General features: G+C 36.6%; 1 protein-coding gene across 1 annotated transcript; it reads left to right on the forward strand.

Moving 5' to 3' along the window:
• Nucleotides 1-42: 42 nt before the first annotated feature.
• On the forward strand, nucleotides 43-14819 carry SWI5 (SWI5 homologous recombination repair protein; the record flags this gene model as incomplete). Its single annotated transcript, XM_031949332.1, has 4 exons — nucleotides 43-85; nucleotides 628-676; nucleotides 10484-10578; nucleotides 14245-14819. Coding segments are annotated over 4 exons (252 nt in total), but the record flags the coding sequence as incomplete, so codon positions are not given.
• Between the last annotated feature and the right edge of the window lie 1354 nt (nucleotides 14820-16173).

Genomic DNA, 16173 nt, shown 5'->3' on the forward strand with positions numbered 1-16173 from the left:
CGCTTCCCCGCTCCCTGGCAGCCCTGGAGTCGCGCTCGCTGCAGAAACCCTCGGGAGGGGAGCCCAGAACCCCGGGCCTCCGGAGGTGCGGCGGGGAAGAGTCTCCTCTTGGCTCCCTCCCCAGAAATCCGGCATCCTTCAGAAAAACCCTCCTCGAGAGACCTCCGCCCCTCCTGGGGCCCTGTTTCCGTGGGCGCCTAATAAATGCTTGTCCTTCCTTTCCTGCTCGCCCATCCTGAGCATCCCCAAAGATCCTCCTCTCCGCTCCAGAAACTTCTATCTCAAGATGCGATTCCTCCTTTAGGAGACCGACCTTCAGCGAACTCTTATCCTAGACCTCAGTCCCCTTTAAAGAAACCAATTCAAGGATCCATCCCTTTCCATTGATATTTTTTTCCCCGGGGACCCTCGGCGCCTCCGAGACCCTGCTTATGGACCTCTCCCCTTGGAGTAGACTCTCCTTATCCCTTCCCATCCCTTCCCAAATGCCCTGGCCTGGTCCAGTGTCCCTTTCCCACCTGTCTTCACCTCCAGAGGGCTCCCGAGCTCTCAGGTAACCTTTCTAGTCTCCCCCCGCCCCGCAAACCCTGGGTCCCTAACCATCCCTTTTCTCTGGTTGCTTTCCAGGGCCCGACTGGGACTCCCCAAACGCCATTCAGCGGCTTTTCGATCCCCTGTGAGTATGTCTGCAGGCGCTCGTGCATCCTTCCTTCCTCCTCGTGCCGTACAGGCCGTATATCTTTCCCCAATCTCTCTGGGCCTCCTCAGTTACAGCACAGCGATCTTTTTCTGGATCTCTTTGATTCTGTAACAGAAGTTTTCACAGCATCTTTTCCAAATCTTTCCTTTTCTCATGCCTCTAGTGTCTTCTTCCACCTATACACGATGTATGTTGCCATAATAAACATGCGGCTTATTAAATGTCTGATGAAGTGAAGGCTTATCTGTCTCCTGCTTGTCTAAGATAACAGATCCAGAAAGGAAATCTGATGTTATTTCATCTAGTTTCCTCTTAACTCAAAATATTTCTCCCTCTTTGTTTTGTCATCCTCGCCTTACTCAAATGAAGTGCTGTCCAAAGCTAACCTGTGTCTTCCCTCTGCTTTCCTTAGAACCTTGTGCTATAATTTCTCTCTACAATTTTTACCTCCCAACTGGTTGGTTCCGCTCCAACTGTAAAAACACAGGTCTCCCCAATCTTGAGAGAGGAGAAAAACAGACAAAAAAAACTTTGTTTAATCTTACTGCCCCACTAGTTACCGTCCTATTTCTCCTTTATCATTCTTTGCCAAACCAACCTGCTGCCTTCATCACCCGCTTGCACTTTAACTCTTGGCAGTCTTATTTCTGCCCTTTCCACTCATACCCAGTGGCCTTTTTTTTTTTTTTTTTAATCCTTCATTCTTCTTACCTCCTTGCAGAAATTCTTTGCTGCTTCCCTCATAGAACTCTCTTCCCACTTCATGAGTTAATACTGTTCTGCTTTTTTCAATTACTTGACTATTCATTCCTCTGATTCCTTTTCCTAAATTCCCTATTCTTTTCTTTCTATACTTGATAATTTACTCTGTGGTTTTCAATGGTCATTTCTTTTACTGCTTGGTCATTACTTATGATTTCCAGATCGGTTTCTTTCATTCTGGCCTTTAATATGAGTTTTACATTTCCAACTGCATCCTGGATATTTTCCATTTAGTGTCTTGCTTTCATCTCACTAGTTACACTCACTGCATCTAAAACTGATCTCATCAGTTTTGTCTTGTCAGATTTGCTGCTTCCTCCTGACTATCATGCAGTCATCTGTGATCTTTCCCTCTCCCTTCTCCCCAGGTTTCTCAGATTCTTTATGTTCTTTGTAATGCCTTTCCTACCTGTCCCTTTTCATTTCCATTGAAACAGCTCCAGTTCAGGTCCTTACCTCTTCATATATGAACTATTGGCCTCCTCATTCTTATTATGTTTTCCCTCCAGCTCATCATTTACACTGCCATTTCCAGATTAATTTTGTTAAAACACATCACATTACTCTCAAGCTCAAAGACCTTTAATAATGCCTAAATAGCCAAAAGATCAGTTTGATACTCAGAAGTAACTTCTGAGTCAGTTATATAAGACTTTATACAATCTGGTCTTGTTCTGCCTTTCTTTTTTTTAAAATTGTAAATTTATTTATTTTTTCCTGAGACATTTCGAGTTAAGTGACTTGCCCAGGGTCACACAGCTAGGTTAAATATCTGAGCTCAGATTTGAACTAAGGTCCTCCTGACCTCAGGGTTAGTGCTCTATCCATTTTACATGTAGCTGCCCCTTGTTCTACCTTTCTAATCTCATTTCTAAATGTTTCTTTTCTTCCGGTCATGCTGGTTTCATTGTCCCCCCAAAATGCCAAGTTTATTTCCTCCTCTGTATTTACCCCAGCCTGGGATTCTCTTCCTTTTTATTTGTCTGAATCATATTCTTTTTTTTTTTTTTCTTAAGAAAAAAAAGTTAATGTAATCCCTAATTTTAAGGCAATTTCAGTAGAAGTTAGATTAGAAGCATTTTGTGATCTTTTTAAAAAAGCAAAATCATGGTGGCTAACATTTACTAGTCCCAGGTCATTCTCATTTTTTTCTCAAGGCATTCACTATCTAGCATGTCCTCAAATCCCATGATTTATCTCCAGGAATGGTTATCACTCTATCTCCATGCATACCTTCACAATGAAAAGCTCTCATATTCCTCTTATAACCTATCATTCCATCTCTCCCTATATTTTACCCCTCCTAAATTTGTTTTTCAGCTCATATTGACTTCTAGTCCATCCAGTCTTCAGTACTTTCTCTACTTTGATCTTGTGTTATGCCATTTGACTCCATTTTTTCCTTACTCCTTTGTCCCGTTGACAATCATGCCTTGCCCAAAATTAGCTTCACATTACTCCTACCACCTACTTTTCATGATCCTATTTGTGTTGCTGAATAAAGCTGCAGAATATCATGCAACCAAGCTGACTAGATACATTACTAATTTATATTATCTAACTTTAATGAGACTCTCCTTGTAGCAAAGCAATCCTTTTATTTCTCCCTAATTGATGCTCTATTGCCATTTTGCACAGATACTATTTCATACTTTATCTTCTTTCCTCAAACCTCCCATACCTCCTCCTGTTTTCCACCCTCTCAGTTAAGGATCTCAACTGTTTTTTCTACACGGTTTGAATATTTTTAAAATTAAGTTTTATATTGGATATTAGACAGGATGGAAGAAAACTGGGATACTAATTCATTGAAACATCTGTGTGAACTAATTCTTCCATTTTTTTGTTTGTTTTTTTGTTTTCTTGGTTCTGTTTTATTTGACTTTGCATCAGTTCATACAAGTCTTTGCATGTTTCTCTATATTCTTTTTGGGCTATATTCTAGTGTATTTTTTTTTTTTTATTTTTTAAATGTAGCATAGATAATTTTTGACATTCACTCTTGCAAAACCTTGTGTTCCAAATTTTTTTCTCCTTCTCATCCTCTGCTTTAGACAGCAAGTAATTGAATATATGGCAATTCTTCTATACATATTTCCTTTTTTTTATTTTTAAAGCTTTTTATTTTCAAAACATATGCATGGATAATTTGACAATATTGACCCGTGCATAGCCTTGTGTTTCAGCTTTTCTCCTTACCCTCATCCCCTCCCCTAGATGGCAAGCAAACCAATATATATTAGACATGTTAAAATATTTATACATACTTCCACAATTATGCTGCTGCACAAGAAAACTGATCCAACCATTCTTGAGAGCAATTTGGAACTATGTCCAAAGGGCTATAAAACTGCATATTCGTTGATCCAGCAATAATACTCTGTATCTCAAAGGCATCCAAAAAAAGGGGAAAGAACCTATATGCATGAAAATATCTATAGCAGCTTTTTTTAAAAATTGGAACTCAAAGGGAGGCTCCTCAACTGGGTCATAGCTAAATAAGGTGCAGTATATGTTTAAAATGTAATATTATTGTGCTATAAGAAATGACACAGGAAGATTTCAGAAAAACCTGGAAAGACATGAACCGATGATTCATAGTGAAGTAAACAGAACCAGGAGAACTTTGTGGGGTTTTTTTGTGTTTTGTTTTGTTTTGTTTTGTTTTGTTTTGTTTTTTTAATAATAACTTTTTATTGACAGCACCCATGTCCAGGGTAATTTTTTACAACGTTATCCCTTGCACTCAGTTCTGTTCCGATTTTTCCCCTCCTTCCTTCCACCCCCTCCCCCAGATGGCAAGCAGTCCTATATATGTTAAATATATCACAGTATATCCTAGATACAACATATGTGTACAGAACCGAACAGTTCTCTTGTTGCACAGGGAGAATTGGATTCCGAAGGTAGAAATAACCTAGGAAGAAAAACAAAAATGCAAGCAGTATACATTCATTTCCCAGTGTTCTTTCTTTGGGTGTAGCTGCTTCTGTCCATCATTGATCAATTGAAACTGAGTTAGGTCTCTTTGTCAAAGAAATCCACTTCCATCAGAATACATCCTCATACAGTATCATTGTTGACGTATATAATGATCTCCTGGTTCTGCTCATTTCACTTAGCATCAGTTCATGTAAGTCTCTCCAAGCCTCTCTGTATTCCTCTTGCTGGTCATTTCTTTTTTTTTTTTTTTTTTTATTTTTTATTTTTTTTTTTTTTAATTTAATAGCCTTTTTATTTACAGGATATATACATGGGTAACTTTACAGCATTAACAATTGCAAACCTCTTGTTCCAATTTTTCACCTCTTACCCCCCCACCCCCTCCCCTAAAGCTGGTCATTTCTTACAGAACAATAATATTCCATAATATTCGTATACCACAATTTATTCAGCCATTCTCCAACTGATGGACATCCATTCAGTTTCCAGTTTTAGCCACTCACAAAAGGGCTGCCACAAACATTTGCACATACAGGTCCCTTTCCCTTCTTTATAATCTCTTTGGGATATAAGCCCAGTAGTAACACAGTAACACTGCTGGATCAAAGGGAAATTGTGCATACCCTTTGATCCAGCAGTATTTCTACTGGGTTACCCCAAAGAGATACTAAAGAAGGAAAGGGACCTGTATGTGCCAAATGTTTGTGGCAGCCCTTTTTGTAGTGGCTAAAACTGGAAACTGAATGGATGTCCATCAGTGAGAATGCTGAAAAATTGGATATGAATATCATGGAATATTACTGTTCTGTAAGAAATGACCAACAGGATAATTTCAGAAAGGCCTGAGAGACTTACAGACTGATGCTGAGTGAAATGAGCAGGACCAGGAGATCATTATATACTTCAACAACAATACTATATGATGACCAGTTCTGATGGACCTGGCCATTCTCAGCAATGAGATCAACCAAATCATTTCTAATGGAGCAGTAATGAACTGAACCAGCTATGCCCAGAAAAAGAACTCTGGGAGATGACTAAAAACCATTACACTGAATTCCCAATCCCTATATTTATGCACACCTGCATTTTTGATTTCCATCACAAGCTAATTGTACAATATTTCAGAGTCTGATTCTTTTTGTACAGCAAAATAACGTTTTGGTCAAATATACTTATTGTGTATCTAATTTATATTTTAATATATTTAACATCTACTGGTCATCCTGCCATCTAGGGAGGGGTGGGGGGTAAGAGGTGAAAAATTGGAACAAGAGGTTTGGCAATTGTTAATGCTGTAAAGTTACCCATGCATATATCCTGTAAATAAAAGGCTATTAAATTTAAAAAAAAAAAAAGGGTATGCACAATTTGATAACTTTTGGGGCATAATTCCAGATTGCTCTCCAGAATGGTTGGATTCGTTCACAACTCCACCAATGCATCAGTGTCCCAGTTTTCCTGCATCCCCTCCAACATCATTATTTTTTCCTGTCATCTTAGCCAATCTGACGGGTGTGTAGTGATATCTCAGAGTTGTCTTAATTTGCATTTCTCTAATCAATAGTGATTTGGAACACTCTTTCATATGAGTGGAAATAGTTTCAATTTCATCATCTGAAAATTGTCTGTTTGTATCCTTTGACCATTTATCAATTGGAGAATGGCTTGATTTCTTATAAATTAGAGTCAATTCTCTATATATTTTGGAAATGAGGCCTTTATCCAAACCTTTAACTGTGAAGATGTTTCAGAAGAACTTTGTATATATTAACAGCAATATTGTATGATGATTAATTGTCATGACTTAGTTCTCAGCAATAAATGATTCAAGATAATCCCAAAAGATTAATGATAAGGCATAGTATCCCCTTCCAGAGAAAGAATTGATATTGATTGAATACTGACTGAAGCATGCTATTTTCTCTTTCTTTTTTTTTTTCCTTTTATTTGTGACTAATATGGAAATGTTTCATATAATTGCATATGGATAAGCTATATATCCATCTCAGGGAGTGGGTGGAAGTATAGAATTTGGAACTCAAAACTTTATGTTTTTTAAAATTAGGGGGGGGGAAACATTTTTTAACATACATTTTTAAAAATTCTGGATTCTCTATTCTAGTCCTCCCTTATCCATTGACAAGGCGAGTAATATGAATTATACATATGAATTCATACAAAACATATTTCCATATTAACTATGTTGCAGAAACAAAAAAAGGGGGGGTAGTATGCTTCAGTCACCCTCCTAATTCAGAATTCATCAGTTTTCTTTGTGAACCTTTTGGAATTGTCTTGGATCACTGTATTGATTAGAGTGGCTAAGTCTTTAACAGTTGAGTCATTACAATATTGTAGTTATTATGTACAATGTTCTAGTTCTCCTCGCTTTACTTTGTATTGGTTTATATGAGTTTTAGGTTTTTCCGAAATCATCCCCTTTATAATTTCTTACAGCATAATGATATTTCATCAGAATCAAATATCACAACTTGTATCAACTGTAAATCCCTCTGATACTTAAAATTCTTCACAATCTGGTCCCTTCCTATCTTTATAGTTTTTTTTACCACATCATTCTTTAGTGTCTAATCAAACTGGGGTACTTGCTGTCCTTCACACACAGTCAGTACTCCATCTCCCATCTCTGTACTTTTACACTGGCTGTCCTCCATGCCTGGAGCACCAATCCATGACTTCTTTCAAAATTCAGTTCAAATGCCACCTTCTTTCACATTCTCTGTTAGCTGTTACTCAGAGATTATACCTTCATTCTAGTGGGGGGGTAGAGGGGGAAGGAAGGGCCTGTTTTTTGGTCCATTATAATTTCCTTTAGTAAATTGAATTTAACAGTCCTTTGTGACTGTTATTTAACTTTTAATCCCTGTTAGCATTCCCACTGTGCTTGGCATAAATTATCTAGTCTAATCTCATCATTTTACAGGTAAAATAACTGAGGTCCAGAGATATCAAGGAGATATGTGGGATAATCTATGGCAGTTCATTGAACCTCAAGGAATAATTTCATTATTCTTTGTCAAGAATTAGTTTTTCCTATTCTTCACCTTGAATTATCTTCTTCAATTCCTTCTGAATCATTCTAAGGACATGTTCCAGGGAGCCTACTCTTTAAACCTTAAGTGTATCACTTTCTTATTTTTCCTTCAAGCTATCTCTAAGAAGAAAGAAAGACTAAAGAGGAAAGTATTGAAAAAACCCTAACTCCAACCCTTGGCACTTGGTAGATAGAAAGGTAAAATTCCTATAGCACTTCAAGTTTTACAAAGTCCTTTCTTTACAACAATCCTGGGAAGTAGGTAGTGCAAACTGAGATAGAGGAATTGTTCTGGGATGTCAGATGAGTTAAGGCTATGCATACAACCTGAAAGTGTCAACCCTAAGCCAAGGGTCTTTCCACTGTACTATTCTGCTTTTGGCAGGAGAGAATTGGAAAGAGAACTCAGGAATTCAGTTGATATGGATACTAGGGGACTTACCATATTGGCAGATAGATAGGTCAATACTCACATCTTTTTCTTGTTATGCCATTTAGGTGCCTGCTCCCAAATTTGGCCAGGCTAATGAGACAAATGAGGAATCCCTAAGGCTGGAAATCCAGGAGCTAAAGCAAAAGAGAGATACCTTGGATCAAGAGATTTCCCAGTTGATGGCTGAGTACATTTATTACTAAATTTGTTGTGAAATCCTTCATCTGTGTCTGGGATTTGTTTATTAAAAATAACATAGTCCGAGGACCCACAATATACAAAGCATCATGTTAAGTGTTCAAGGGATGTTGTAAGAAGGAAGGAAGAATAATAGCACAGATGTACATCATTTTACAGTTTAGAAACATCAATTTGAGGCTCACAGAACCTCAGTAAAGTTGGATAGTACAAACCTTAGTGTCCCGCTTTTACAGATAAAAAAGCTGGGAGTCAGACAGACTTTCCCTATGTTTTATAGCTAATAAATAGCAGGGTGAGGACTAGAACCTCATTCTTTTCTGACTCTACATGTGGCCTCTGTGCTATACCATATGATCTCTTCCATAGGGAATTTTCCAATTAATAGAAGGAGGCCCAGCCTCTTCCCTTGGGAATACTAATGGTATGGTAACAAAGTGCTAGACCTAACATTTGACTCTAGAACTAACTTGTTTTATCCTGTCACACCTTCATTTTCCTTATCTGAGAGGGTTGGACTAGATAATTGGAAAGATTGATTCTACCTCTTAAATTCAATGATTGAGCTAGGAGATACACACCTGAAAAAGATCGTAAGAATATTTACAAAATAGCATCATCAGGCATTTTGGGTACAAGGTTGAGATCTAGGAGTTAGACTGTCATGAGTTTTACTCTTTGAATCGGTGGATTGAGGACTTTGTATTTCTAGAGTTTCTTTCCCTTGTAGAGTTCATAAAACTACTTAAACTTCAAAGAGTCTTTGGAAGGGAGCTCACAAATTTTGAAAATCAAATCAGTGCCTTAACTTATAATTCACTAGTCTCTTAGAATCTATATTATTCTCTCCACCAAAAGTAAATAGTCTGTAGTTTATTTTTCTTTTGTTATAATAAAAAAGAGGAGCATGAAAAGAGCAGGGACCTAGGTGATAGAAAAGGCACCATTTACAAATACACCTCAAACTTCTATTTTAGTGTCTAAGACCCTCTTGGAACTCTTTCCTAAGCTCCTTGTTGGATTAATATTGAATATGATCAATTGGCTAGTTTTACTGTTTGAGTAGGAATTGGTATTTGCATTCTATGTAGATATCCATATTCATGTTGTACTCTCTCCCAAGTATACTATTTTTTTAATGTTTTAATTTGACACCAATTTCTTCCCTCTCTATACATACACACACAGTATATTCCTCCAGAACATTAGTTTACCTAATCCAGTGATTGAGGTTGATCTTGTCACTTTTTTCTTTTGTCATTTACCAGTTAATAGAAAGGAAGAATATATTCCATACCAACATTGCTCATTGAATTTGACCTACATTTGACCCATAAATAAAGTATATGACTTAACTTGGTGGTGTTTTTGACATTGTTGTAGTCTCTATATCCAACAGTTTTGGCTATGCTTCTTTCATTTGGCATCATGCTTCCTGGACCTTCCCACACTTACATGAATTCTATGAATGATATTCATCATTCATTATAGCATAATAACATTCCATGGCATTAATATAGTTTCTTTGTTCAGCTGTTGTCCACTTTTTGGGCACATATTTTGTTAGCAGCTTTTCTTATTACAGATAATGCTCTTACGAATACATTTGTTACTTAGAGATTGTTTCTCATTCACCCATTTGGAGTATAAATCCTACAGTGTGTTCCTTATGGCAGACTATAAACAGTTTAATCACTTTTCTTGCAGAGTTCTAAAGTGCTTTTCATAACAGCACCATGTGGTGGAATAAATGTGGGATTTGACATCAGAAGATTGGAGTTCAAATGTGATCTGCCCATCCTGCTCTGTGCAAGGATGGCCTAGTCACTTCACTCCTTGTTTAATTTCCCTCAGTTATAAAATGAAAGTTGTATGTGTATAACCTATATCAAATTGCTTGCTGTCTTGGGGATGGGGGAAGGAGAAAAATCTAGAACTCAAAATCTTTCAGAAGTTGAATGTTCAAAACTATCTTTACAAGTAATTGGGGGGGAAAAAAACTATTAAATTAAAAAAAAGAGAGGTCAGACTAATCAATTCCCTGAATTTTTGAGCTTTCTTTTAATGAGAAAAGCACAGCCCTCTCTTCCCTCCTTTGTTCTCTCTTTAAAGGCTTCCCTTACAAATTCACTGTAAAGTAGCCTGTGTAAATATTAACCCCATCTTACAGATAAGGAAACTGGTTCAGAGAAGTGTTTTGTCAGTGGTCACACAGCCAATAAATGTAGAACTGTTACTATCTAATTCCATTGCTTTATTCATGACCACCAAGCCCCAGTCTACATGTCATTTTACTTTAGTTTAGGAGACATGTTATTCTAGATTTCTATTGCAATCTCTAATTTTCTTACAACTTTTCATTGTCTCCATGTCTTTCTGTGTTTCTCAGAGGCTATGTTGTATCTGAGCTGGAGGACCACATTTCCCTGCTTCATGAATACAATGACATTAAAGATGTGGGCCAGATGTTAATGGGAAAATTAGGTGAGTGATTGGAAATTTCTTGAATTCAGATAGCACCTCTACCCTCTCCATGTCCATTGCTTTGTCTTTTCTAAAGTAATCCAATATTTTCAACCCTGTTGTCACTGCTTTGTGTACATTCTTCTAATTCCTTGTCTTTAACTGAATACCAATTCCACAGTTTAAGATTTTAGGGGCTTTTAGGCTGTGATAGATGTCTGTGATTTCCTTAGGTCTTAAATTGGGATAGTTTTCTGATAATTTCCTCACCCAACTCTGGTAGATAACTGAAGTGCTTTAAATGTTTCCAGTATCTAACTTGTTAATGCAGCAACCTTAAAAGAAACAGAACAGCTCTTTGTTGCTCAATTATCCATTTTGTACCTACTAAAAATCTCTTTCTCTGGAAGCTTTTAGTTATAACTTGGGTGTCTATCTGGGATGACTAGATATAGTCCTGTATGGATATAGAAGAAACTATAGATGTGCTTTTAAATTCTTCTTAAATTCCTTTTTAATTATGAACTCAACAGACATTTCATTATACAGAGTAAAAGAGGCTCATATATGAAGCTGAACTTCTTTTACACACATTTTTCAAAATGTGTATTAAATTTAACAAGGTAGTATTTATTCATACTTTCCTCTTTTTTTTTTTTTTTTAAGCATTTCCATCACAACCCAAAAACACCCCCTAAAATGGAAGCTTTTCATTGTTATAAATGTAAACAAGCAAAATAAATCAACATGTTGGCCAAGTCTGGAAATGCATTTACCATTTTTCTATTATTTCTTTACTAAGGGAGATGAGGCCTGTTTCATGAAGTCTTTCCTCTTGCACTTTACATTACTGTAATCATCTTGTTAATTGTTCTGATCCTACACAACTCACTATACATAAGATTGTATAAGTGTTCCCATATTTCTCTTAATTCTCCACATTCCTAATTTCCTATGAGACAATAATACACTATTCCATTTTTGGAACATCATTCAGTCATTCCCCCAAATGAAGAGCATCCAATTTGTTTCAAGCTCTTTTCTTTTAAGCTCTTTTCCAACTTCATCTACAAGTCTGTCATGTTGTATATACCCGGAGAGCTATTTAGCAATTAATAATCATTTTAGATTGTTGTCAAAAGACCTGTTCACTTATTTCATGAGGGCTAGCAGCAGCCCATAGGTCCTTAAGGACAGTTCTATGAAAGTTGGAGAATTTCCCTCCTACTATAACTATGAAAAGGTACCCAATCTGATTCTCTTCTAATTTTTTTAATGGTGCGATTTTTAATTGTCAGGTCTTTTATTCATTTTGAACTTATACATTATATTGTAGATGTTAATCTAAACTTACTAAACTGCCTTCCAGTTCTTGTCAAATAGGGATTTCCCAAGTATTTTATGTCCTATGGATTATTAAAATTGAGTTAAAAACCACTTTTGCATATAGTCTGTTTCCAGATGCAATGGGGAATGTCAATGGGGAAAATTTTTTTGCATCAAGTATGTCTGATGCATACTTAAACATCAGATATATATGTCTGATAATCAAGACATGTAAGAAACTATCACAAATATAGTATAGGACTTAAGTCATTCCCCAAAAGGATATGAACAGACATCAAAAGGAAAAGAGGAAAATTGCAAACAACCATATGAATAATTGTTCCAAATAACTAATAATTAGAAATGATAATCAAAACAATTCTTAGGGTTTCACCTCACATCCAAAGATGATAAAAGATGAGAATAGTCAGTGTTGGAGGGCTTTTAGAAAGAAAAGCATAAGAAAATACTAAATAAAGTTGTGAATTGATCTAACCATTTTGGTAAACAGTTTGAATTATGCTAAGAAAGTGACTAAAATGGTTGTAATCCTTTGATCCAAAGATACAAGTACTAACTACATACATGCCTCTTATATATCAGTAATAAAACAGAAAAGCAATATATACATCAAAATGTTTATAGTAACTTTTTTTAAAATAAAAGGGTTTTTTTCAGTCAGCAAAAATTTATTCTCATTCCTACCCCAATCTCCATGTTCCATCTCCCACCCCCACCTCTAATAATTAAAAACTAGAGAAAAATAAATTTCTATATTGGCCACATCCAAAAAATATATTTGTCTCATTCTGTACTCTTGAGTGGTCTTTGTCAGGAGGTAGCATCATGTTTCATCATTAGTTCTCTGGAATCATAGTTGGTCATTACTCTGGTAAAAATTCATAATTTCATTTGATTTTATCATGTATAAATTGTTCTCCTGGTTCTCTTCACTTAATTCTGTATCAATTCATGAAATTTTCCCTAGTTTTCTCTGAACATCTCCTTCATTATTTCTTACAGCATAGTAGTATTTCATCACATTTATATACCATAACTTGTTCATCCATTTATGGGCATCTCCTCAGATTACTATGCTTTGCCCCTCAAAAAAAACCTCTTAATATCTTTGTACAATTAGAGTTTGTTTTGGTTAAGGTCAATCCTTCCTTTAATCTATCTTCTTTTGAATTATTCTTCTCCTCTTTTTCTCCTTTCTGTTTTCTTCTTCTTGAGAAGTAGCATTTTTCAAAGTAGTAAAGACCTGGAAACGGAGTTCCTGCCCATCCATTGAGGAATGGCTGAATACATTGTTTGTATATTAACATGATAGAATAATATTGCACTATATGTCTATGAAGAATACAGAAAAGCAGATTTATGAACTGCAGCAAAGGGAAGCAAGCAGAACCAGGGAAACACCGTGCAATAACAGTGAGAGAGAAAGAACAGTAAGAAATTAAGTGTAATATTATGAAATTATAGTGAACATAAAATATTTGTTATCTTTATGTACAATTCTCTCCTGTTCTACACTATGTGGGAGTGCTCATCTTATTTAGTGTTTGCTACTAAAATTCAAAAAAATTAAAATGAACAAGTTGACCTCAAGGGGGAGATACGAGAATGCATTTCCTGACCTTTTTGATGTGTGGAATAATACTGAATATAACATTTGACTGGATATGTTGGTTTTGTTTGGGGGATTCCCCCCCCTTTTTTTTTTTTATTCAGTTATAAGAATAACTGAATTATATAATTATACTGAATTATTAACTGAATTATAAGAATAACTCTCCCAGTTATAAGGGAGAGCTCTTTGATAAAGAGGATAAAGCTCTCTGATATAAAAATATATTTTCTTTCATGCATTTTTTGGAACATGGCTGATGTGGAAATGTATTTTCCATGACTATAAGTTTTTATAATAGATTTTTTATTTTTTTCTCAGTGAGGAGGGGAAGAAGAGGGAGAGAATTTGGAATTGAAAGGATAAATTGGAGGGGGAAAAAGTGAATTGGGTGTCATCAGAAAATACTTCCAAGAGGAGAATGCTGAGGTGTAATCTTACAGTATTTGTGCATGGATGAGATGATGATCTGGGCCCGAAGGAAAAAAGAATGAGGAGCATAGAAATTGGTTTAACCTTGTAGGAAAGAGTCACAGGGAAAAACGAATGAAGTAAAAAATGTGAGGATTGATAAGTGGAAGTCTTGAAACTTTAGGTGAAAAGTTTGAATTTGACAAGATGGGTTTGAGAAGTTTGTGTTCAAAAATATCAGGTCATTTTCCTGCCAGGATTTTGACAGCATCCTCTTTCCTAATTTTCATTTCTCTTATGATATCATTCTGCTATTTTAGCCAGGATCAGAGGTGTGACCACCAAGGAGCTGTATCCTGAATTTGATCTGGATATGAATGACTAAACAGAAAGATGGATTCACCTGCACCCTCCCTATCCAGGGTTAGGTGAAAAGACCCAAGGAAAGCATGAAGAAACCTACAAGACTTCTAAGTGAGGCCACCAAAGCAGAGAAAGTATTCTTAAGTGCTTTTCTAGAAAAGCTAGACTCATTTAGAAGGAAACATGGGTATGTGGGCATTAAGGGAGCAAATCAGAATTCTCAGTTCTACAATGCTCTTAATTCTGAGTATTTTAGGGAATCTATCAGTAGCATCCTTAAGTATACATTATATTTAAAAAATCATTTTTCTCATCCATAGTTTTGGAATTCTTATTAATTTGTATGATGCTTCTTGTATCTTCAAACTCATAAGAACAGTTTGGGACTTGAAGGTAATTTGTCTCCCTTTTCGAGTTACCATTTGCATGTAATTTTCCAGTCTTGAAAGACAAAAGTTTTACTGTTTTTTATGCTGTGTTACTTATCATTTATTCATTATAATAGCAAAATTAAAGTGAAATCACTACCCTCGGTGCAGCCCCTTATTTGGCCAAAAATGGAAGTGTGCCTTCCAACTTTGCTGCAGGTGGGAGGCAAGGCAGCTTCAAATGGGAGATGTCATAGTTTCTGTTTATGCCAGATGGTAAAAATACTTTCAGGGAGCATTTTAATGAACATCTACTATGTGTAAGGTATTTGGAAATTGTGGTAGAGGCCTTAACCTATTTTCATTCCTTTTAAAAACTGAGAAGAGACCTGATAGGGAAAGGAGATGGAAATCAGGAATTGGATCTTGGTTAGACTCCCAAGAAACTCCTTAAAATAAAGCTAAAATAACAGTTCTTAAGATTGATCCCACTTGAGAACATTTTCTCCAGGATGGTAACAGCAGTGTAGTAACTCCATACAAGTCAAAATTACTGTTCAGCACAAAAGTCAGTATGTAAACAGCCTCCTTCCCCTTGTTCCTCCTTTCTGGCTGTCTGGGAATCCCAACTCTACACTGACACATTCTATCTTTATACTTTGGATTAGCCACACATACCATGGGGAAGAGGCTTGTAGGTCATTAATGCCTGGAGGAGGACAAAACCTATTCCCAGCAGCCAATCCATTTCCTGAGCCTCGAGATTTCCCTGTTATAGGTGCAGCACCAGGTGCGGGCCTCTGGGAGGCAGTGTCACCTCAGGGATGAACCCAAGTCCTTCAATGCTGACTGCAGCAGGAAAGAGTTCTCTGATGTCTTGCTCATATTCTACAAAGGGTTAGCTGAACAGCCTTGCACAGGACTGTCCAGGCAAGGAACTGATGACATGGCCCGAGGCTTTGTTTTCACTTTTGCAAAGGAAGCTGTTCTCTCCAGCAAACTCCCCTCACCATCTGAAGGGAGCAGGAATTCCAGGAAGCAATCATTGGGAGATCTGGATTATGGTCTGAGCTGTGGATCCAATTGCTTTAATATCTTAATATTCAAGGTATTCTGGATAAAATATTCTAAAGTTAAAGCATCAGCCATCTAGGTATTCCAGATTCTTAGAGTTGGAGAAGATCATCTTTAATAATGAATGATACTCCATCTTACAGCATTGTGATAGAGGAAAAAATTTCACCATATAGGCTAGATACCAGTTCCTACTTGTCCTTCCATAAGGCCATTTCCCTTCTAACGCAGAAGTCTGTCTGTCAGAATATGTTCCTAAAGAAGCAAAAGAATGGGGACTACATCTTGTTTTCCCTTTGCAACTTCCTTGTTTTAGAAATTACCTAGAGTAAAGAGATTGTAATTGCTGAGGGTTATAATGCCAATATGTGTCAGTGGTAAGGCATATCTGGGACCAACTCAATCCATTTTTTTGATTTGACTAGCTGCCCTTTAAAATAGTGA

Source organism: Sarcophilus harrisii, chromosome 2, assembly GCF_902635505.1.
Source record: "Sarcophilus harrisii chromosome 2, mSarHar1.11, whole genome shotgun sequence".
NCBI lineage: Eukaryota > Metazoa > Chordata > Mammalia > Dasyuromorphia > Dasyuridae > Sarcophilus > Sarcophilus harrisii.